General features: G+C 36.2%; 1 protein-coding gene across 1 annotated transcript in view; it reads right to left on the bottom strand.

Moving 5' to 3' along the window:
* The window catches only part of DCHS2 (dachsous cadherin-related 2), a 177505-nt gene that overhangs the window by 24698 nt on the left and 127473 nt on the right, over positions 1-25334 (bottom strand). Inside the window, 4 exon segments of the mRNA XM_025042987.1 lie at positions 5100-5213; positions 14455-15315; positions 18666-18875; positions 19284-19418. Of these exon segments, the coding sequence (XP_024898755.1) occupies positions 5100-5213; positions 14455-15315; positions 18666-18875; positions 19284-19418 (1320 nt within the window).

Raw genomic sequence — 25334 nt, 5'->3', positions numbered from 1 at the left:
TTTCAAAGATCCTCGAAGAAAGAGTTTAAAGGACAACGAAAAGCTCATAACTAACAAGTACAACAATCACAGAGAAATAAGGCACCATGAATGACAGCAGGCAAATCCATAGAAAGCAGAATAAATCTTCAAAGACCTAAGATGCTAGAAATATTGGAAACAGAATATATAACTTACATATGGTTTACATATATAAAAAAGAAGCTTGGAAACATGAGCAAGAAACAAGAAATTACGTTTTGAAAAGACCAAGAAGAATTGAAAAATAACCCAAGAGAACTTCTGGAAATAAAAAAATATAGTAGTTCTCTAGACTGAAAAGAAAAGGGAGAAAGATATGAAAAAGATGAAAAAGATGTAGAAGAGAGTGGTATGGCTCAATATTTGTCTAATTAGATTTTTTTTAAAAGATACGAGGAAATGGTATTTATATCAAAAGCTGATTTCTTAATGTAACAATTGGAAACTAGAAAACGGTAGGATAATTTCTTTAAAAAGACGAGAGAATATAACTATGAATCTAGAATTCTAAGCCCAACAAAAATATCGTTTAAAAACAAGGATTAAATGAAGACACTTTTAGACAATCAAAATCTGATAAAGTTTACTACAATAAACCCTCACTAAAGGATGTACTTCGGGCAGAAAGAAAATGACATTTAAGTCTGAGATGTAAGAAAGAAAATGGAGCAAAGAGAGGAGCAAAAAAGCAGCTAAAACTATTTAAAAATATTTATAATGCCAAATGTGAAAGAACTAAAATAGTGGTCAACAAAAGCCTATAAGTTGAAAGAGAGATTGGGAGACAAAGAATCCTAAGTCTCTTGTATTATTCAGGAGCAAAATGTTGATGAGTTAGACTTTAATTATGTATATTTAAATAGCTATGCTAACCACTAAAAGAAGAGAAATAGCTATATAACTTCCAACAAGCACAGGGAAAAATAGTCATTTTTCAGATAACTATATGTTGAATATACAAAAAACGTCTAAATAGGAGTTTAAGTTTGCTAGATACAAAATCAAAATATAAAAGCTAATTCAAGTACGCATACAAACACTACCAGAAAAAGCATTTTTCCTTTACTTTAGCAAGAAAAAGTATAAAGTATTTAGGCTAAATCTCACAAAAAATATACAAATATGCAGGCCTGCTATATAAAAGAATTAAAGCCTTATTAAAATGTATTAAAGAAAAAAATAGTGTGATTTTCTATATTAACTCTGGCTTAGAAGATAATTCTGTAAAGATATAGGTTTCCCCAAACTGATATTTAGATTAATACAATTCAAATAAAAATTCTAACAACCAAAATGTCAGTAGATGCATGGATAAAGAAAATGTAGGGTGCACATGCAATGGGATATTAATCAGCCTTCACAAAGAAGAAGATCCTGTAATAGGTGACAACGTGGATGAAACTTGAAGACATTATGTGAAGTGAAATAAGCCAGTCACAAAAAGATAAATACTTCACGATTCCACTTATATGAGGTATCTAACATAGTGGAGCTCACGGAAGCAGGGACTAGAGGGGTGGTTGCAGGGGCTGAGGGAGGCTGAAATGCGGGATGCTGTTCGATGGGTGTGAAGTGTCTGTCATGCGAAATGAGTAAGTTCTAGAGATCTGCTGCACACACCATGCCTTCTGAGAACGAGACTGTATTGTACACTTCAAAACTGGTTAAGAAGGCGGAGCTCAGGTTAGATGTTTTAAAAAAAGGTAAATCAAAAAAGAAAACTTTTAAAAGATTATTATTATCTACAATGCTCAGCTATATAGGGCTATGTTAGATTTCAGAGGAGGGCATTGTGGCCTGATGATTAAGTTACTTAAATTCTAAATTGGAGCTATATGACTTTTTAAAAATATTTTCTTTGTTAACTTAGGTGAGGTTGCATCTTAAATGTGCATGCCATCATTATGTGAGTTATACACATAAAGATATGGACAACTGTATATCACCCCAAAATTTATGAATAAATCTCTTTTCCTTGTGAAAAAAATCCTAATAGGCTTGTGTGTGTGTGTGTTTGTGTGTGTGTGTGTGTGTGTGTGTGTGTGTGTAAAACCTGACAAGAGAAATCGATGATTTATATTAGAGCAAAGGGCCAGTAACAGCTATTATATTCATAAAGAAGAATATGAAGATTGGCTAAATATTGGGGGGGGTAAGCTTTCTTGATATGAAGACTTATTATAAAGCCCATGTATGTAAGAGTGTGTGGTATCAGTGCGTGGAAAGACAAAGAAATGAATGAAAAAGGGTGATAGTCCAGTAAAAAGTCACGGAAACATGATATATGACAATGGTGGTACTGCAGATCACAGGAAAAGAGTACTGCCATTAGAATATGGAAGGAAATGAAAATGAAAGGAAAAATAAGTTATTCCTAACTCACGTAAAACCAAAAATCGATTCTAGATGCCCTAAAGATATAAATGAGAAACGCAGGAAAGTTATAAAAATTTTAAAAGACAATGTGAGAACATCTCAATGATCTCAGGGTAGGGAAGAATTTCTTAAACAACTTACAAAAAGGCCAAATCGCTAGTTAATTCTAATTCATTAAAATCAGAATGTGCCATTAAGAGAGTGAAAGGCAAGTCATAAACATATATTAAAAACATCTTTCCAAAAATAAACCAAAAATAAACAAGGGATAAATACTAATAAAATATATTAAAAATCCTTACACTTCAAGAAGAATAACACGAATATCCCAATAGAAAATTAGGCAAAGAATCCCAATATGCATTTTTCACATAGGCGAAAATAGGAAATGGGCAATAAACTATGAAAAAATGCTCAAATTCATTCATCAAAACGGAAATGCAAATTACAACTATAGTGAGATATCATTTCACACCCACCAGATTGGCAAGAGAAAGCAGGCTGTGAACGACCGTGATAGCTGTCATTCGGTGCTGGTGGAATGCGAAGTGACACAGACCACTTCATAAAACAATGTGTCACTATCCATCAGCTGAACAATGCATCTTCTGACCCGCATGCTCTTGGGCCTACAGAACTCCTTACCTATGCACCAGGAGGCATGCATGAGATTGTCCCTAATAGCATTTGTCATTATATACCCAGACAGGAAAACCTCACTGCCCATCAACAACAGAATGGATGAATAAGCTGTGATACAAACTTACAACAAACTACAATAAAGAAATGAAAATGAGAGAACCCTAACTACACACATTAACATAAAAGATTCTAAGTTTGAATTTAAAAATGTAATCTATACACTACGTCGGGTATGAATCCATTTACATAAAATTCAAAGATAGGCAAAATTAAGCAGTTTTATTGTGTAGGCAAAATTAAGCAGTTTTATTTTCTGTAAGTCACAAGGGAATGATTATTCCTGAAGTCAGGACAGTGGTGAGCCTAGAGCAGTGGGGAAAAAAAGGCTGCAATTAGAGAAGGGCCCAAAGGGTATATTGATGACAGTGGTCGTGTTCTTTTTCATAACCTTGGCAGCAAGCTGGACCATATCTTTCTTTGCTCTTCCTCTTTATTGTGTACATCAGGGTTTCCGCACTATAAATTATCATAAAAATGTTGAGCAAAGGAATCAAGTGATAGTAAAGGACGTTCAGCATGATTCTATTATGATGTTTAAAACAAGGTAAGCTAAATAACATATCGTTTAGGGATTCAAACACTGGGAAAATTATAATGAAAAAATGGGCAGCAATCAATACCAAATTCAGATTACTGATTACCTCTGGGGTGAAAGAAGAGGTTTGTGAGAGGGTAGGGACACACAGGGTACTGTCCCAAGGTTCTAGTATTAATGTCTCATCTTTAGAGATGGGTGGCAGATATACAGGTTTTTATTTTACTATTGTCCATTATACAGTATTATATGTCTTAACCTGTCATCTTGTAGCTATTTCATGATAAAATTTTGAAATAAATTCCAACATAAATAAATAACTACTTAATGGAAAAATAGTTTTCTGTGAATGACTTCTCTGAACTAACCTTAGGAATATTTTATCTGCATTTTAATGAGATGCTCTAGAAAAAATAAGGCCAAGCCTGGGCCATGTTAGGAGTGAGGTAGCAGAAGGATTTGGGTAGTCTGGGAAAATACACAAACTCTGCTTTCCTTCTTCCTAAAGTTTCCAATCTTAGCTCTTTTCCCAGAACCCTCAGGCACCTACACTGCTAGAAATTTAAGGCCTCGTGATATTCACAGTAGCCCTCTTGCCAACAGGCTTCCCACACCACTTTCTATCCAGATGACGTGAGGAGACAAAGACTTATAACAGACCACCTCAGAAAGCTCCTGACCAAAGGTCATGTGGATCAAAAAGTCGTAACACTACCCTGGCCAAGAAGGGATTTGCTTAAGAAATTACTCTCTTCTCAATTCTTCCCATGTGCATGTAGTACAGTTTAAATAAGGCAGTTCCACGGTAATATAGAAATTATTAAAAACATTCTTCCTGAGGTTTGACAACGAAGCAGTAGATATGTATCTACTACATAGTTGTTAGTCAAAAAAGTATGTTTCAAATAATCAATTGGTATTCATTTAAAACACAATAATGGTCTTATTAAAGCTAAATTTAATACATGCTGTATTTGGAAGTAATTTCTTTACCACCACATAGAAACCTTTCCAGCTGCCCTTTTTCGTTGCGTTGTTGACATTCAGTGGCAAATTGGAAGAATCTGATGAAAATTCCCTAAGGCTAGACATGTGTGCTTATTTTCAGTTCAAACTCAATATCAATGATCTTCCTACTATATTTCCAATTCTCCCAAATTGGTGGGTAAACTATAAGTAGAAACCAATTTATCTTTAAAAATTCAAAGAGTAGCATAGGAACTGTCTAATTTGGAAATGTGAAGTAGAGAATTCTTAGCGAGTACATGCAAACGAATAAATAGTTCTGGATTTCCCGTAATTTCTCATCGGCTACCATAAAAACTCTGTCTTGTTTACCTTTCAAATGATTTACCTATAACAATCTCTATCTTTCAAAATTTGAGTTTCCTTTAGAGAAGTATTTTTTACTAGTAATATTAAATGAAGCCAGAAACAAAGCTGTTATAGGATAGAGAAGACTTACCTGAGTTGGAGCACAGAGAAAAAGCTCCATCTTCATTTCCACTAAAAATTGAATATTTAATGCTGTCTTGAATTGAGTCAAGAGCCAAAGCTTTTACAGTCACAATAGAGGTACCTATAAAAATTAGGTTAAAAAAAATTAGGAAAAGAAAATTTCAGGGAAAAACAAAAGCAAACACTGGGTATTTATTATTTGCCTACTACATTTCCATTTGTTCGTTCATTCATTCAGTGATTACTTATTGAGCGTCTTCAATAAGCCAAATCCCACGTTAGGTGCTGGGGATATATAACGACAAACAAAATAGAAAAGATTTCTGTCCTCATGGTGGTTATTAGCTAGTGAAAGGAGGCAGACAATAAACCATTAAATGAGTACATAATTGAGGTAGATTTCAGATGGGCTGAGTTCCCTGGAAAGAAGGAAACAAGGTTATGTGACAGAAAACACTTATTTTTGCAGGGGAGGGGACACTCTTTTAGAGAGGCCTCAGAGGAATGACATCCCAGTTGATCCTTGAAGCATGAAAAGCCATATTAAGACCTGGAAGAAAAGGATTCTAGGGGAACTGGATTTCACTGGAAGGGGTCCCAGAATCTCTTTGGGCTCCATGTTAGCACTCAGCTGTCTTAATGTGCATCATCCTGTGCCCTTTGCTGCTCACCTCTGTGTTGCTTCCTGTCCTGACTGTCCACTTGTCTCCATCCTATGACTGCCTGTACTGGTTTTTTTTCTTTTGAAGTATTTTTCATTTAATAAACTTTATTAAGTTAAAATTTACATATAATAAAATACACATATTTTAAGTATACAGGTCTATGTGATTTGACAACTACATACACCTGTGTAACTATCATCATGCTTGAGATACAGAATATTTCTCTCACTCCAAAAAGTTCCTTCACATGCTTTTACAGTTCGTTTGCTCTCATTTCTGGCCCCAGGTAATCACCAATCTGCTTTCTGAAACTCTAGTTTTGCCTCTAAAATTTCATATACATGTAAATCATACAGTATTTCACTTCTTTTGCTCAGCATAATATCTTGAGACTCAACCACGTTATTCTATGTATCAAGAGTTGATTCCATTTTTATTGCAGAGTAGTATTCTACTGAATGGACAAAGCACAATTTTTTATCCATTCATCTATATATGGGCATTTGGATAGTTTCCAGTTTGGGAATATTATGAAAAAAGTTGCTGTGTACTAGTATTTGTGTGGACACATGTTCTCATTCCTCGTGGGTGGGCATCTATGCTAAGTGTATGTTTAACTTTATAAGAAACCACCAAACTATTTTCCAAAGTGGGTGTATCATTTTATGTTCCTGCTAGCAATATGTGAGAATTCCAGTTGCTTCTCAGCCACTGGTATTGTCGGTCTTCTTAGTTTGTCAACTTTGTGGATGTGTAGTAGTATCTTACTGTGGTTTTAATTTTAGTTTCCATGGTGTCTGATGATGTTGAGCATCTTTTCATGTGCTTATTGGCCATTTCTACTCCCTTTTTAATTCATCTTTGTTCTTTGGCTTCTTTTTCTCTATTTACCCACCACTTCTGAGAAAATTTTTCATAGTCCTTTACTGGCCTTAACCCTCTTATCTTAGGCCTATAACTTATGTCATCTACTTTAGACTCTCAGTTTAGCAATGACCCCTGCCTGCCCTCTTACTTTCATCCTACCCTATAGGATGCCACCTATTTTTAAAGGTATGCATGTTATACTCAGTGGGAAGAGATGGGAAAGGGGTGGACTCTGTTGGAGGCTCTTTAGCTGCTGAGTTGCAGCAGCGGGACCTGATAAACAATTGTGTCAGCAAGGCGCAAGAGGAAAAGTGAAAGGAAACATTTTACAAGGAAACACGGTATCAGAGATGAGTACAAAGCAGGGCTCATTAACTCATAAGCCTTTGGATAAAAGAAAGAAGCATGGACAAACAAAGCAGCCAGATGGATGGAGGAGGCCAGGGACTGCCTGACATGTCCAAGGCACTCAGCCTCAGCTCATCACTGGCAGCAGGCAAAGCAGAAATTAGGCTTCTTGAGATTCTGGTTTTCTTTCTTTTTTCTTTTTTTCAAAAGAAGCTCAAAAATTCCTATTTACTTTTTCAATTCCTACAAGTCAGAAAACGATATAATTTAGGGCAAAAAATAAAAATAAAAAAATAACCATATGAGTTGAAAAACACGTAGCTGTGGCCTGACTAGTTTTGAGTCTGCCTATTTACCGTCTCTGATAAAGAAGATGAGTCTCTGTTTTACCAACCCATCTAGCACTTAGATGGTGGTACTTATTTGTCACACCTAAAGAGACTGATCTCATCTCTTGCAAAGTTGGACTAAATTCTGTGAGGGTAGAGGAGGTTTTCTATCTATTTGTATTCTACATATTTCTATAACTCTAGATTAGTGTTTCCTTTACAATTTCATAGATTTGCAAATCATATAATAGTTTCTCCTTTAGCTTAGCATATCTTTTTGAGATGCAAGCATGTTCTGTGTATCAAAAGTTCGTTCCTTGTACATAATTAGTGCTTAATAAGTATGGGCGGAAGGGTGGTAACAGAGGAGACAGAGAGCCAGTGAGGGAGGGAGGCGGCCACTATAGTGTTCTAGCCTGAAACATTTACAGGACCCTTTTAAACCAGCAGCAATTTTTTTTTTAAATTACTCAATGTTATAATACCAAATCTATCTGATAATGGAATTTGCAGTAGTTGAAAAAAATAGCATGTATTTAAGATCTCTGCTGGACCTTCTCCTTGAATCCTACTGCACAGGCCTCAGGCAAGAAGCTTGAAACCCATCCTGCTGGAGGTTATAGTAAAAATAGCCAAATGGGTACATTTTCCTTCTAGATTCTTAAAAGTGCCTCACTAAAAAGAAGAGAAGAATGAAAAGGCCCTGAAACAGTATTTTCCCCAGGAGCCTTTTAAACACTTAACACCCAAAGAAAAATGCAATGGGTGCTATAAATACTAATAGAAACAAGTATGTGATATTGTCTGCAAAACTGAAAATTCATCGAAAAAGGCATAAAACAGAATTTGTTATGGAGAATGAACAGGAAAACCCAAACCAAATAGTTATTCTCTTTAAAAACATTATGTTTAACATAAACCGTAACAAAGTTTAAAAATCATTTATCAGGTTTCCAAATTCTCTTTTCAAGGCTGTTACAAAATCATCTACTAACAAAGTGAAGGATTTTAATTAATCTGGTAGAATGAAGTTACCACACATGTTGAGAACTCTTTCAAATTGCTTTATAATCTGATGCTTATTTTGTTACATTTCAGGAGGCATATTGTTAATATAAAAATGTCTTACGTTTTTTGGTAAGAATATGCCTTCACAGCAGGGCAGGATGTTTTATCTTCAGTGCTCAGTCACTGTTCTGTGCTTCCTGATACAATTTGTATCTTAAACATAGGAAATTTTATTTCAGCTGGCTTGTCATATATTCTTAAGAATGGTAGTAAGAAGAAAAACAGTATTGCAGGCAAGATGTACAATCTTGCTGACGGCCTTTTCTTCTTGGGTTAGGATGCTTATTACATGCCCAATTACAAAAGAAAACATGGAGATCACTTGCACATTAGAAGAACAAAGATGAGTACAGAATTGTGCATAAGAATCACATATGGCCTCTTTCATAAAAGGAACAAGCTTATTTTTATTTCAAATAAAATGTTCATAATGTCAATGAAATTGTAGCACAAAAAGAATTTCATTCAATGAAAATATTTTTAACTGGATTCTAAAGTCAGCAAAGAACTTCACGTATTTATGTACATTCTTCCTCTGATGAAGTTTAAATGTGAGACTGCTTGGAAAAAAAGAGGAAATCAATAGCAAATCAAATCAATAGCAAACAAACAAAAAGCCCTATTAAAAAATGAACACAGGGCTTAAATAAACATTTCTCTAAAGAAGCTATACAAAACGGCCAACAGGTATTTGAAAAGATGCTCAACATCACTAATAATCAGGGAAATGCCAATTAAAACCACAAGAAGATATCACCTCACACAAGTTAGGATGGCTGCTATGAATAAATAACAAAACAGAAAATAACAAGTGTTGGTAAGGACATGGAGAAATTGGAACCCTTGTACACTGTTGGTGGGAACGTAAAATGGTATTGCTTTTATGGAATACAATATGGAGGTTCCTCTAAAAATTAAAATCAGAACTACCATATGCTCCAGGAATCCCACTGAAAACAGGATCTCAAAGAGATATTTGCACATCCATGTTCATTGCAACATTATTTACAATAGTCAAGAGGTGGAAGCAACCTAAATGTTCTTCAATAGATAACTGGATAAAGAAATGTGGTATATATGTACAATGAAATATTATTCAGCCTTAAAAAAAGAAAAAAACTGTCATAAGCTATAACGCTGATGAACCTTGAGGACAACCAAGATGTCCTTCAGTAGATGAACAGATAAATAAACTGTGCTATATCCAGACAATGATATATTATTCAATGCTAAAAAGAAATGGGCTATCAAGCCACGAAAAGACTGGAGGAAATTTAAATGCATATTACCAAGTGAAAGAAGCCAATCTGAAAAGTTTACATACTGTATGAGTTCAACTATAGGACATTCTGGAAAAGGCAACACTATGGAGACAGTAAAAAGATCAGGGGTTGCCAGGGTTTGGGGCAGAAGTGGGGGAGGGATGAATAGTAGAGTACGGAGGCTTCTTAGGACAGTGAAACTACTCTGTATGATACTATACCGATGGATCCATGTCATGATACATTTGTCTAAACCCACAGAATATACAATACCAAAGGTGAATTCTAATGTAAACTATGGACTTTGGGTCATTATGGTGTGTAAATGCAGATTCATCGATTATAACAAATGTACCACTCTGGTACAAGGTGTTGATAATGTATGTGTGGCAGCAAGAGGTACATGGGAAATCTCTGTATCTTTCTCTCAACTTTGCTGTGAAACTAAATTTCTCTGGAAAAAAAAAGTCTTTAAAAAATATATTAACCCTGTTACACTATAAACAAAACAATGGTTCAGAAAAGAGTTATGCAGAATCATCATGAAGAAACAGAATCACTCCCAGGGCAGAAGCCTTGACTGAAGTGTTAAGACACTTCGAGAAAAAATGTATCAATCAAAAGGAAGTTAATGAGCAATGGAAGCCCTGACAGTCATGAAGGCATCACAAAATCCTACCAGGCGGTGCTGTGAGTTCCTTCTGAGGAAAGAGTAACACTGGCAGATCACATTCAATATTTGAAATACATCCTGCCTGAGTTGTTTAGGATTAGCAAGCAACTTTCTAATTATGATTTGGCTTCTTGTTTCTTTTTTCTTCAAAAGAAAGATTTGGTCATCCTGACACGACACTCTAATCAACATGGCAATCCTAGTTCTTCACAGGAATAAAAGAACTGGCATTTCGATTTATATATGTCGCTTTTATATTGGTTAGTAAGTCCCGGCGCTAGGGGGAAGAACTCCCTGGTTTGTTAATAAAATGAGGTCTTGAGCCTATATGATAGATTTATAATCTTTTTAAACCACTGGAATTCAAAAGCAAAAAAAAATGACTCACCTCTGGTGTCTATGATATGATCTGACAGTCTGTACTGAATTCAAGTTCCAAAGAAAAGCTTTAGACAGCTTGAAATGTCAATCAATATTTTATGCACCTTGTCATTGTTTTTCACAGGTGCCTAAGAGATCTTGCTGACCCAGGCATAGGTTCGCTGCATCTTATCAGATTCAACACCCTTCTTGACTGTCATTCTTTCCTTCTTCCTTTCACCTTCCTGCTATATGCTGAAGTTTTTGGTTTATCTTTCAAGTTAGACTTTATGCCTGCCCTTCACATATCTCAGTTTTCATAGTGAGATCCTAACTCATTGCTTCAGATGTCTTAAAATATATACCCACCTGGATATTTATGGATACCATATGCTCGTATTACTGCCAGAGTATTTCTAGCCTTCCTTATGTGTAAGATTTAATAGAATGTTAAGCTCTATTAAAGAGATAAGTCAATTTTAATTCGATAATTATAAATACAAGAGGACTAAAAAAGGACAACTCTGATCAGAGGTCAAAGAAAACATAGTGACGCAGATGACAGGATGAAGGCCTCCTATCCACATGTTCATTAGCTTTTCTGATGGAATCTTAAAGAGGAGGCCCACCTTCAGAGGTAAGAACCTGAGTTGGTCTTCACTGTCTTCTGCCTTAACTTCTTATCTCAGGTTACTCTTAATCATATTGATTAATCCCTACTGTGAAGGCTGGGAGTAGATGGAAGGTGTACAGATTTTACGAGAGGAAGCCTGTGTGATGGAAAACAGGCTAGAATCAAGGCCGTTTCCTCCGGTAACGGCCGTCTCCCACCAACAGAGTGAAACTGTGACAGACAAATGAATGGCATGCTGCAAAAGGCAAACAGGTGAATATCTCTTCTTTCCACAGCAGGTTTTCTTAGTGTCGTTAAATCGTTTCTGAATTCAACTAGAAATATTATTATACTTACTAGTCCATAACTTAATTTCATAACAAAATGTTTTCTTTGACGCACCTTCGAAATTGCCTTTTATTTAGGTTTAATTCTGCAAACAAATTGATCCTGGGTGAACTGAGAAAGAATATGTTAACAGTTAAGAAATGCCTTAGGTGTATTACTTAATCTTTAGAAATTCCATTCAGCAATGTGAAAAATTGTGACAACAATGATGACTTCCATGCTGATTTTTTTGAGGAATAATATATTTAATGCATATTACTCCACAAAATTTATATTGGGTGTGAATATTCACTAGCGGTGGTTAGAACCCCTATTATGTGACAGATAAATGAACGAACTAGAAGAGGGAAATTATTTCAAGTAAAAGTTGAAGTCCTGCCAATGGCCTGCAAGACCCTGCATCACCTTTTAGTCCTCTGACCTCATTTTTTACTATTTTCCCCACTGCTTACTCGGCTTCAGCCACACAGTCCTCTTTGCTGTTCTTTGAACAAACCAGGCAGTCTCCCACTAGATTTTCTTTTTTTCTGAAATGCTCTGACCACAAACATATGAATGGTTACCTATCTATTTAAGTTTTTGACCAAATGTCACTTGCTCAATGATGCCATATATTTAAAATTGCAACTTAGCCCTCCCCCTACACTTCCAATTCCCTCTTACCCTGCTCTGCTTTTCCTTTATTCAATAGCTCTTACCACCATCCAACATATATTATATGTTAGTTATTTATTATTGGCCTTATGTCTCTATATCTTTCCTGAATGGAAGTCTCACATCCAAAAAAAAAAATCTGTCTTCTAGCTCACTAATATATTCCAACAGAAAAGTATCTGGCATATAATACTCAATAAAAAAAAGAAAAATGTGTCAAAGGAGCAAATAAAATATCCGAAGAATGATATAGCAGTGGAGTGTTCCAGAGGGCAGAACTAGGATTTATGAATAAGCATAAAGGAGATAGATCTGGGTTCAATACATGAATGACTTTTCAAATGAAGGGGTTTACCAAATTTGTCATGCAATCAAATCACCTGCAGAGCTTGTTAAAAACAACAGTGTCTTGCCATTTGTGACAACGTGGATGGACCTTAAGGTAATCATGCTAAGCAAAATAAGCCAGACAGAAAAAAGTTGAAAACCACATGATATCACTTATATGTGGGATATACACCTAAAAGCAACAAACGAACAGGATGTGGACAATAGACTTGTTGTTACCAGAGGGTAGGAGAGGAGAGGAGATCTCTTACTGCTAAATTGTACACCTGAAACATAACTGAATGTCTTTAATCAATGTCACCATAAGAAAACAAAAAAACAAACAAATAACAACAAAAAAAACAACAGTGTGCCGACCCCAGACGTAAGTAGAATCTGAAAGAACTGGGAAGCAGAAGCAGAACCTGCAGGGATGGATAATGTTTCACACTCAGGTTCAAGAACCACTTACTGCTAAATTGTACACCTGAAACATAACTGAATGTCTTTAATCAATGTCACCATAAGAAAACAAAAAAACAAACAAATAACAACAAAAAAAACAACAGTGTGCCGACCCCAGACCTAAGTAGAATCTGAAAGAACTGGGAAGCAGAAGCAGAACCTGCAGGGATGGATAATGTTTCACACTCAGGTTCAAGAACCACTGTCCTAAACTCTCAATCACTGAAGTATTCAAGTAGAGATTGAAAGGCCACATGTCAGGGATGTTTAGGGAGAAACGTTTATATTGTCTGCACTTCAGACAAAGGCTGGGCTCAAAGATTCTATGATTTTATCAGATCAATTTCAAGATTGATTAGTATATTGTATTTTGTGCTATATTATTTAGAAAATGTTTACTTTACTTTTTATCAGCCTTTGCTCTGTGTTGGGATGTCTGCCTCTTAAAAAGAACAGAACTATAACTCTGAGAAATATCTCATATTATTTAACATTTAACTCTTACATGGAAATCTCATTACATATAAGAATATAGTTTGGAAATTTCTGACTTATTTTGGAAGTCACTATTATTTCATTTAATGAAGATAATTGCGGGTCACTCTTAATTATATTTAGAATCAATAACGGGACTTCTGAGTAAGCAGCCCGTGGGAAAACCATAATTCAAAATAGAGTCAATGTCAGGTTAATAATCTGCAATTGAGAATAATCTTACTTTTATATTCAATATTAAACTGATATTATTTTCATATAAAAGGCAGTAAGTATATAACATATAAAATATATTTTCACTATGAAATGAATAAACCAATTTCAGAAAAATGCAGGTTGCCTTTTAAACAGTGGTTTATGTAGATATAAAGTAAAATTGAATCATGATAAAATGACAAACAAAAGCAAAAACATGGCATAAGCAAGCACACAGCACACATCAGACTTTAAACAACCAAACGCCTCCTTTCTCAAACCCTTGAGTCCATTTGCTCTGCCCTGTGGTTGGATGAAAGGGTCATAAGAATCATGTTTCTGTTTTCTAATTGGATATAATTACTTAGATTGAATTTCTTTCAATTCACAATTATCCACGAAGAATTTTTTTTCTTTCATGTAGAAAGATATTTTAAATTCATCTATTTGGCCTTTTTTTTTATGTTTCCCATTATGGCATAAATTTTTGTGGAAATGATTGAAAAACAATTGGCATTATGAGGAAAAACAGTCATGGGTATGTTTTATTGCATTTGAATACATTTTTCTGATAAACTTTGGATGAAAATTAGCACAACGAAAATTGGCTAGATTCAAAAGTTTTTAACTAAATCTACAATAGCATTTTGCATAAATGGGCACAATACACAGAAAACTTAAAGGGACACTCACCTGCCTCACAATTTTCCATGACAGCCCCTTTATATAGGTGGTGGCTGAAGGAAATTTTTATATCTTCTCCTTCCCTGTGAACGACCAAGAGCCCAGTGGCTGTCCTAGCCGGGAGCCCCTGGTCCGTAACTTTTAACTGCAGCCAAACTGGAAAATATTCTGAAGAAGATGGATCTTGCTGAAGTTGAATTTCTCCTGTATATTTGTTAATAGAAAACATTGACTGGGTCTGTGCAAAACTAAAAGTAACAGTTCCGTTGGGCCCCAAGTCTGGGTCGTTGGCTCTCAGAATGGCAGTCGTCTGGTTTGTTGGTGACTGAGAGGAAATAAAAATATCAAAGGGGTTCTGTTCCAAAACTGGATCATTGTCATTAACATCAGTGATGTGTACTAGTATAATTGCTGTGGTGCTTCTGGAGCCTTGGATGCTACAGTCTCTAGCCACAGCCCTAAATGTGTGCTGGGATCTGGCTTCTCGGTCGAGGGCATGGCCGATTCTCAAGGTGCCGGCCACAGGATCGATGGTGAATGCACCAGAAGCCTCGTCCGTCAGAAAATACTCAGTTTGCCCATTCAGACCTTCATCCTTGTCCACAGCAGAGAGCACGAGAACCACTGTTCCCACCTGAGCATCTTCTCTCACGGAGGACTGGTAATGGAGCACGGGAAAAAAAGGGCTGTGGTCATTGTCGTCCAAAACTCTAACTTGTAACTGCACTATAGAGCTCCTAGGGGGGTCCCCCAGATCAGAGCACAGGATGACAAGGGCAAAACTGTTGACTTGCTCCCGGTCCAAAGCATGAGTGGTGGAGAGTTCTCCTGACGTTTCATTAATAGCAAAGTACTCGCCAGTATTTCCATCTATTAAAGAAAACATTTAAAATTCATTTGAACTGAAAAAGTAGCAGCCTTAGCTAGTAACACATATATATTGATTCATCCATTCATTTAACGAATATTGATTTCCTGATGATTATATCCTAGCACTTTTGTAATTACTAAGGATATAACAGTGAACATGATCAAGTCCCTGCCCTCATGAAGCTTCTATTATCAGGGGAGAAACAAAATAATATAATTCAATATCTATCTTAATTTATCAATAATTAGAATATCTGCTTTGACTGATTTGCAGAAGTATGATTTTTTATATGTGTGCATCTACGTTTATAGTCATGTATTTTTCCTCTTGAGAGGTCTAAAATGTATGTTTTATTTGAAATAAAACAATAGTAGGCAGGGATAAGAAACAGGATATAATATCAATTTTCAGATATCAATAATCAAAAGTCAACAGACTGGTAGTAGTAATTTTCTCAAATGTTACTCACAGACCATATGTCCATTATGCTACCGTAACAGGGCTCTCGTTCATGTTTCCCTCGCATTTTGCACGTGCTAATAGCGCCTCTGTTAGAAATGGTGAAACATTTGTCTATTTCTCCCATAACATAAGCAAGGTTAATGTTTTATTCTTCTCTGTATCCTTCAAAAAAAATCTTTCCTCTATTACTGTACTAAGTGGAATAAAAGTTAACACTCAACACAGGGACAAGGCTTTCAAAAATATTTAAAAGTCACCCTGAACATTAGTCAGAAAAAATGTGGTTGAATGACTTGCTGGCTATTTTCTTGGATGTGGGACATATTTTTGGATGAGGGGCATATTCTTGGATAAGGCACGCTATTCTCAATAGTATGAGAATTTACTTGAGTCTGCCAGAGGCATATGGAGAAGAAGTGGAATCACATTCAGAGAATACAAGAGCCATAGGTAGTGCCGGCGGGTTGAAGAGAAGGGACTTGTATTCACACAAGACATGGTTAATTTATACCAAACATAGGGATGGTCAGACAAAGTACATTTCTGTGGTTTTTGTGGCTGATAAAGCAATTCATTCAGTCAGCAAACCTTTACAGAACACCTGCCATATGCCAAGTATGTGCCGGATACTGGGGATGTGAGGAGAGTAGAACATGATCCCAGCCTCCAAGAGGCAACAGTCCAGGAGGAAATGGGGGTCAGCACCTGGACACTAAAGCGATGCCATGAGAATCATGCAAACAGGGCACTGGGAAGCAGAGAGGAAGGACACACGGCCCTGTGTTAGGGTGGCCAGGAAATGCTTATTTAAGAGAGGAACATCAAAACTAATCCTAAAAAGGAGGAAAACAGTCTACAAGTTTCAGAGAGAGGGAAGAGGAAGAGGGAAGAGGGAAGAGCCCATGTTAAAGTCCCAGGAGTGTAAGAAATTAATGGATGTAGACGTTTTAGTGTGATGAGAACACAGGATTCCTTGGGTATTTGAGTGCCAGCTACCGGTAGGGAGAGGGTTGGCAGTGGAGAAGACATGAATTTGGGAGGTAAGCAGGGGTCAAATCATGGAATGCCCTGGGTCCACTGCTGGAGAGTCTATACTTTATCTTCAAGTTTATAGGGACTCCCTGAAGGAATGTAGACAGGAAAATGTCATAATCACATTTCTGTTTCTGAGTTCTGGGCAGCAGCGTCAAAGCTTGATACAATACAGGAGGTTAGGAGACTCTTACAGTAATCTGCTTAAGCGATAAGGAGGTTCTGAAATCATCCAGGCACAGAGGAAGTGGACACATTCCAAAAATATTAAGGAGGAAAAAAAAGGTGTAAGGAAGGAAGAATTCATGATGGGCTTAGGTGAAACACTCAAGGGCATTTAGACCAGTTGTCTTTCAAATGTGGTCTGAGCGCCCCAGAGTCATAATAACAAAGCTTTCCAAGGAGAGCGTGGGACAGGTAGTTTTAAGGTAATTTCCAGAAGCTCAGTTTACATATCTTTATTCCTGAAGTTGTTCTGCCTGAGAAATCACATAGGTTTGTCTTTCCCACATTCACTTTGCAATCACCTTTCTTTCAAATTATAAAAGAAAGGCTCACTTTTGACCTATCCCAACCTGACCAAGGTATACCACTCCAGGGTGTAAAAAGTTTCTGCCAAGTAAAAGAGCATTCTCAATATTGGCATTTGGTGTTGAAATGGTGACTGACTTTAATGTCTGGGAAATGCATCTTTTTGTAGTTGGAGAGGTTCCGCTATGAACTAATTTGTAGGACCTAGTAAAGTTTCTAAGTGGGAAATAAATAAAAATGAAGATCATTAATTTATTTGGGGGCATGTAACTCAGAAGTGTTATTAGTTTAAAAAAATGAGGTAACAAACTAGCATGTATAAATTATCCAACATATATAAAATTAGTGTCCATATTCACTAAGGTTCATGGAAAAGTGTTTTCTAAATAGTAAATGAGTTATCTCTGCAAGATATAATATTTTTGTTATTACTTTTGTTTTCATAAATCGTATATCTATCTTACAATAATTATACATCATTTTATAAATAGGGAGAAAGGCAATAAAACTTTTCATTTTGGAGTAAAATGGGTGGTACAAAGTAAACATAGCTTGCTTACAGAAGTTTTAGCCAACAGAGAGTGACAGCCTCCAGAAGCTAGTCTTAAAACTATTTTTGCGAGACCTCAAAGCAGCTTCTCTTCAGCAGAAGCTGTCTCTGAAGCATCACTCTCTCCTCAACTCCCAGCATTCTATGTCCTCTCTGATGTATGCTAAAAATCGGACAGTTCGCTTTTAGTTTAGGTGACTAAGATGTGTTTATTTCATGCTGGCTGTGCTAATGCTCAAGTTATTCTGTCAGAAATCCTTATGCCTCTGATCCAAAGGGAGCAATATCACAGAATTACCTACAAGGGAGGAAGTTCCTCAAGACTGTGATCTGTGGGGTATGTTTGTAGACCCAAAGTGTTACACTGGTCTTCAGATCTGGGAATTGTTTGCCCACTCCCGTCCTCTAGGTTCTATTCACAAAGACTTGAAAAAAGGTCTGAATTGCTTAAAATGATAAAAAGAAGAGATCATAAGAGAGAAACAAAGTAGGAAAAAAAGCCATCTGTTCCATCTATACATCCACTAATGTTAAATAGTTTGCCTCATAGAAAAAAAATTACAAGAGTGTTTTAAAAATATTTTTAAAGAAGTTGGAGGGTAGTGGTTCCAGATGACCGTGGAAGGAGGCAGAGAGGAAACCCATGGCACCAATCTCACTGGGTATGTGTTTTGTAGACATTGCAATAGGTACAAAATACAGAATAATCACCATACAGTGTGTGTCAACTCAGTGAGTATTTGAGAGAGATTTTAATTTAAAAAAAAAAGTTACCAATGATGTGATACTCGACAGCCCCATTAGTGCCAGCGTCCATATCGGAGGCCAAAACGGTGTAGACGACCCCTGGCTCCTGGTTCTCCAGAACCTCAATGTCATGAATGGGGACAATAATCTCCGGTGCGTGATCGTTTTCGTCTTCCACAGTACAGAGAATGGTGGTGGTGCCGGACAGGGAAGGGACGCCCCCGTCTCGTACACGTACTGGCGTGGAATAAAAAATGACACAGATTGTGGCCATTAATTCATCCCTAAAATATATTGCCCTAAAAAGACAGCATCAGAACAAACTAACCAGTTGGACTAGGTCAAGAATATTTTATCTAAAGACACCCTACTGACACAATGCAGTATGATTATGCCTTACTGTGGAATTGTACACCTGAAACTTACTGGATTTCATTAACCAATGTCACTATAATAAAAAAAAGGAAAAATTAAAAATGAATAAATAAAGTAAAGAAATAAATAAAACTAATAAATAAATAATAAATTTAAATAAATAATAAAATAAAAAATAAAGACATCCTACTGAAATGTGAAATTTCACCACTAAATCTCTTGCTGCCTATTTTTGTTTGCTTGTTTAGCAGAGTCCAAGGATCCCCTTACCTCGAAGGATGAAGACTTCTTGAACTTCTCTGTCAAGCGTGGCGGTTGTCACCACTACTCCAGTGTCAGGATTTATCTCAAACAACCGAAAAGATGCACCTGGCATGATTTCAAACTGAAGTTTGGAATTGGTTCCTTGACAAAAATATAAAGAAAAACTTTAGCATTATCCCTTCGGAATTCATTCATCTGTTCTATTCTGTTTCCTATGAATTTGTTAGGCAATGGATGAAAAAAGCCAAGATGCTTAAAACAAACATCAAATTAAGGTAAAAGAAAAAAATTCAAAACAACTCTTTTTGGCTGTTCTTGCTAAATAAAATCTTCATAGGCTGAAATGCTTGATTTTCAAAAGTCTTATGAGACTTCCCCATGGTGAATGCTTAAGATTTTTTCCCTCCCATAAAAAATTTCTTATGAGTGTGCAACCCTACGACATATTCCTAATTACTCCTTCTAATACCCCTGATTGTGATTTAATGACATAATTGTAGGTGTGCAGGGCACAGGACAGTTTCTGCAGATTGACCCCTATTTCAAAGCTTGTGCTCAGTTACAGTACTCTTTATTCTCCAGCACAGGAGGCAAGGACATTGAGTTGCTTCTATGTGTATTTTTATTTTGTTTTCTACTTAGTATTTGGTCTCTTATCTGGAGTGAGAAATGCAGTACTGCATCATTATGCATTTTGAAAATAATTCTTCCCATATTTTTGTGATTTCATTTCTCCCCTGAGAAAAGTATCAGGCCATTTCCATCACTGGTTGTGAAGGCCGTTAATACCATAACTTTAATGAGTTTATCGCAAGCCATCACAGCTTTTTTGCACTTGACACAAGTTCTTTTTGATAACTTTACTGTGTTCTTTTCTTAACTGAAAAGAATCTAGGCATGGATATAGCACTTAGAATACGTAATTTTATACTTTAGAAAAGATAAAATATTGTTTTTTGACTTTAAAAAAATTCCATTACAAATTTCCATCTTGCCAGTCTTAAAAAATAAATTTTCATTCCACTCCAGTCTAGTGGATATAACATAGGATGAAGTGCTGGGAGAAGTGGAACGTGATGCTAGTTTTATGAATAAATAGAAACTATAGATGTCTTTCTGCTATGTCACTTAAAAGAAAGGCTGTTTGAGACAATCTGCAGGCATTTTAATGACTTTGAAAAAATGGTAGTAAGGTAGGATCAATGTATTTGATATGATATGGTCAGGGGTCACCAAAATATTTCATACCATCATTAAGCATTAGGCATATTATTACATTAATCATTATTTAATAATCATAGTGACTACTTTGATCTCATAATGATCACAAAATAGTTTTCATAGCCAAGACAGACTTTGTAAAATTTGTTATTCCTATTTATCTCCTCTCACATTATAAAAATGGAAACAATACCATCTTACATCTACTTTCCTTGTTCTTCAAATATTTGATGAACAAAATTAGGTGACAAGCATAGTGCTAATTTGCCAAAGAGACAGTGGTGACTCAAACAGGTATGGCCACCACCTTCATGGATTTACATGGAGAAGAGCACCATTTAATTTTTGGACCTTTTATTTTTGAAATAAATTCACTTACTTATTATGATTTTATTATGCATTATAAAATATTATATTACATTATACTATACTATATTAATTATACACTTTAATTTTCAACACTTGTCAAGCCTAGAAAATATCTTCAAATATTTAAACAAACTCAAATCTTTATATTTTCCCTTCCTTATATTATTTGCATTATTCTCTAATGTGCTTTACCATTGTAACCAATATTTCTGACTTTTTAGAAACTTTCAGATTTTATTATTTCTATTATTCTATATAGCATTTATCCCTAAGATAACAATCGACTCGCCTTCAATCCTTCTAGTATATTAAAGATAAATAAGATCTTTATTTATAACTGTAGTTTCCATACATACATTTTTACACTACAAACTTCACACTCTTTACAACTCAAATAATGTGAAATAAATTTAAATATTTTTCTATGGCTATTTTAGAATCGTTAGTGCCTTGCTTCTTCCTCCATGTGCCCTTATAATCTATCAGAACAAACAGAACATCATCAAACTTGAAAACTAAGAAAATAAAAATGAAATAGAGATTATTTAATTTCATTACTTTACTAAGCAAATTGAAAAAAATCTGGATCTGAACATACTCCGTGATATACCTATGATAAACACCTAGTGCAGGATGTGTGTGTATGTGCGCCCATTCTGCACACACATACATATATCTTTTCTTAGACCTCGAGACCTACAGCCATATGACCTCTTAATTTCCCTCACTCTGGGATACCACTCCTCAATTCACTTCTTTCCCTTTCCAGGGCAGTCCCATGCATTATCACTTTAGCAACCTTGCAGATTTCCTCAAGTCCTGTGGCTTTTTTGCCATAGATGTCTACCAAAGAAAGCCTCAACCCAAGATCATTCCAGTCATCTCTCTGCCCTCCTTGAATACCCAGCAGAAAACTAGGGCTGGAGAAAATTTGACAACAGCATAGATTGAGGCCACTGAAATGTCGTTGTCATCTGGTGATCTTTCCAAATCTCCTTGGTTACCCCTCTCTTATTTCTGTCTTCTCCCCAAACACCTCCGGGCTTACGCTCAGAGATCACTCCCCTTCCTGTTTCCCAGAGACGGAGGCATTGGGAAGGAACCTCCTCAACTTTCTGCATCAGTATTCAATTCTACTTCTTGCTTTTCTATCTCAATGGCAGAAGTAATTCTTTAAATACTCTCTCTTGGAATTTTCCTGTCAGTTCTAGTCTTTCTCATTAATTTTTTTCCCCTTAAGTTATATTATTCTCTAGTTATAAGAATCAAGGTTTATTTTCCCCTTTATAGTCAAGCTTCTTTTAAAATACTATCCACTCTCTGTAACTAGCTACTCTTTCTACTGTCACCAAGGACCTTCTGGTTATAAAACCTACCGGCCACTTTTAGATATTCCCTTTGGATATTGCTGACTAATGTTAAAAATGACAGAAAGGAAGAAACAAAGGGAGAGAAGGGGAGAGAAAGAGAAAAGAAGAGGGAAAGAGGGAGGGGTAAGGAGGAAAAAAGAATTCATTCTATCTCCCTCCCAGTCCACTCGCTTCATATACAGATATCACCTATATGTCTGCAATAAGCTCCAACTATTTGGCTGTTTCATTCATTTGTTCATTCATTCATTCATTCATTCATTCATTCATACATACATGCAGACATTCATGCACATGTTTCTTTATATAGTGCCAGGCACTGAAAAGGTACCACTGAACAATAAGTAATTTTCTTGGCCTTCAGAGTTCTCATTAATGGGGGAGACAATTAAATAAATGAATTATAGACAGTGTGGTAAAATATATTAAATCACTGAGGAAGTGAATCAGAGAAGACTTACCACAAGTAGCTAGTTTGTTCATTAATCATCTCAGTCGATAAACATATATGGAGAGTGACAGTAGGTACCAAGGTCCCATGGCAGGTGCTAAGACTATAACTGCCAGCAAAAAGACCAATTCTCTATTCACACAGTGCCTAAAATATAGCACTGGATTCAGATAAGTAAGCAGGCAATTGCGATTCCACATGTTAAAACATGACTGAGTAAGTATAAATTGCCTTTTGTCTAAGCTGAGTCCCTAAGGATGAATAGGATTTAATGGGTAAGAGGGAAAGAAGAGTGTTGGCCCCAAAGGGACTTCAGAGGGAGACCGAGAGTCATCAGGAGAGGAGATAGGACTTCCTTCCTCCTGTTTGCTTACTGTCCCTATCAGCAACGCCATTTCACCTGGCTGTAGCAACCGCTCACAGCTTTCGGTTTCTTTGGCACTCCCAGGACTAGGCTCTGCAAGGCCTCTTGTCTCATTTTCTTCCTAGGTTCTGATCGTCTCGATCTCTTCCCTTGTTTCCCAGTATCAGAGGTGGTAGCTGCTTCCTACAGTTATTTTTCCTGGGTTACTTTAAGATTCTCTTTTTGTTTACCCAGCCTTCTAGTATCTGTATTGTGACATCTGGCTTTCCCCAACTGCGCCTGACTGAGCCAGCACCAGGAATTGGTCCCAGGTAACAAGAACTCTGGGGTTAGTTTGACTATGTCTTTGGCCTTGAATAAACTGCCGAGTTCCTTGTCCATGAGAAATGGAATACTAGTAATTTATCACTTTGCAATTATATCATCACAATTAATGAAATTATCACCTGTGGTCGATTATGATGAAGTGACTACTAAAGGACTCAAATTCCTTAGAGGACCAAATAGTGCTGACTTGAGCCATATGGTAGTAAAAAGGAATATGCTGTGAGATGGCTGTTTCTGAATATAACTAGGAACTTACAGAAAAATAAATTCCAAGCTAAGGCTTTAACTTTGCAGCTCAGCCTAGTTAGAAAACCAGAAAACATCCATGGGGGCCCTAAAGTTAATCTCCCTAAAGCTCAAACTCAAATTGAGTGGCAGATATAAGAGGTAACTTCTTGCAAAGAGATGCCAAGTGACCTGCAGACCCATAACTAGAGTTGGATCTCAATGTATTGTAGTCGGTCACATGCAAATCTGACTCAGTTGGAGATAGCTTATAGTTTCAAAAGAATATCAAGAGTTTTCTAACTTTTATTGGAATAAACATCAGTAATATGTGTAGAAGTCATTTCTAAGGATTTGAGACCCAGAAAGATAAAATACAACTTTGATTTAGGCCAGATTTATTTATATGCTGTGCTTACCAGAGATTTTGAATTTAATGTGCTAGCTCATATAGTTATGTTTCTTGGCAGTTGCTTTGACTGGCTGGATTCAATAGTGGCCTATCATCAACGAGGTTGAGATGCCAGATCTTCCCTTGCATACTATAAAGAATATAAAAGCTTAAGGAAATGGGAATGTTAGGATGGATTTGCCATGTATGACATGCTCGCCACCCTCCCCCAAACTACACTTCCTGAGGCAACTTAAAGAAGCTTACTCTAAAGATGCTCCAGTTTCTCAGATCACATAGTCAAAAATATTTACTGAGCTCCTATAACATAGTTTGCACTATCCAAAGAACCTGGGATAAAAGTGAATAAAACATGTCCTGAATCTATGAAAAGTTCACAGCCTAAAGGGCAGGCAGACAAGTAAACAATTATATAATTACAATACCACATATTAAAGGAAATGAGACTATATATTAAAGTTTTAACAGTGATTTTCTCTGGGTGAGTGAGGTTATGAGTGGTCTTTACTCTTTTTTTCTGTTTACTATTTCATTAATTCTAAGATACATTTTTTTTCACATTTTAACATTTCTGAAATTAGATGCATTTTTACAATTAATGGTGCCTTAGAGTCCATGAAATAGATGAAATACTGTCATGACAGTATTTGTCTCTTGCTGCAAGTGTAAGCTGTTGAGTGCAATTGTTCATCTAACATGAGACATTTTCCAGGAAACCAGATGTAGTTTGTTGAAGATAAACCAAGATAGAGAAGACATCGCTATGGAATAGAGGATAGGATCTCATTATAGGATTCAACATTTTTGTATGGCAGTGTCCGGTTAAATTATTTTGTATTCACCACTCTTGTGCAAATGTTTGAGCCAGGAGTGAGTCATCTTCCCTTGCGGGGCACTCTTGTCTCAGAAGTGAGCGGAGAGGGGTGCCCTGGGGGTAGATCTTTTCTCAGTAACAATGGGGCTCTTGTTGGTGGCACCAAATGCTGTAGCAGTTTTAATATCTTAGTTAAAACCTAGTGGTTGTTTTTCCCTTTTAATATGAGAAAAAACTCCTGTTAGAATTAGTGTGAGTCATACATCATAAACATTCAGTGCTCGAATTCCCATGGGTTTTGAATGCCAACACTTTAAGCTTACATTTTTTTAAACTGCATTGTAGAATGCTAGAAAACACATGTTAAGCTTTCTAGTATTAAGTAATGCTATAGTATTTTTTAAAATACATACTATAAAGTAAACCATTCATAAATTCCAACATGATGCCAGTTATGTTAAAAACTTGACTACGTCATTTAATTCTCATGCATAACCCTTTCTT

The sequence above is a fragment of the Pteropus alecto genome, unplaced genomic scaffold (genome assembly GCF_000325575.1).
Source record: "Pteropus alecto unplaced genomic scaffold, ASM32557v1 scaffold50, whole genome shotgun sequence".
Classification (NCBI taxonomy): domain Eukaryota; kingdom Metazoa; phylum Chordata; class Mammalia; order Chiroptera; family Pteropodidae; genus Pteropus; species Pteropus alecto.
This window is presented reverse-complemented; position numbering and strand designations above follow the sequence as displayed.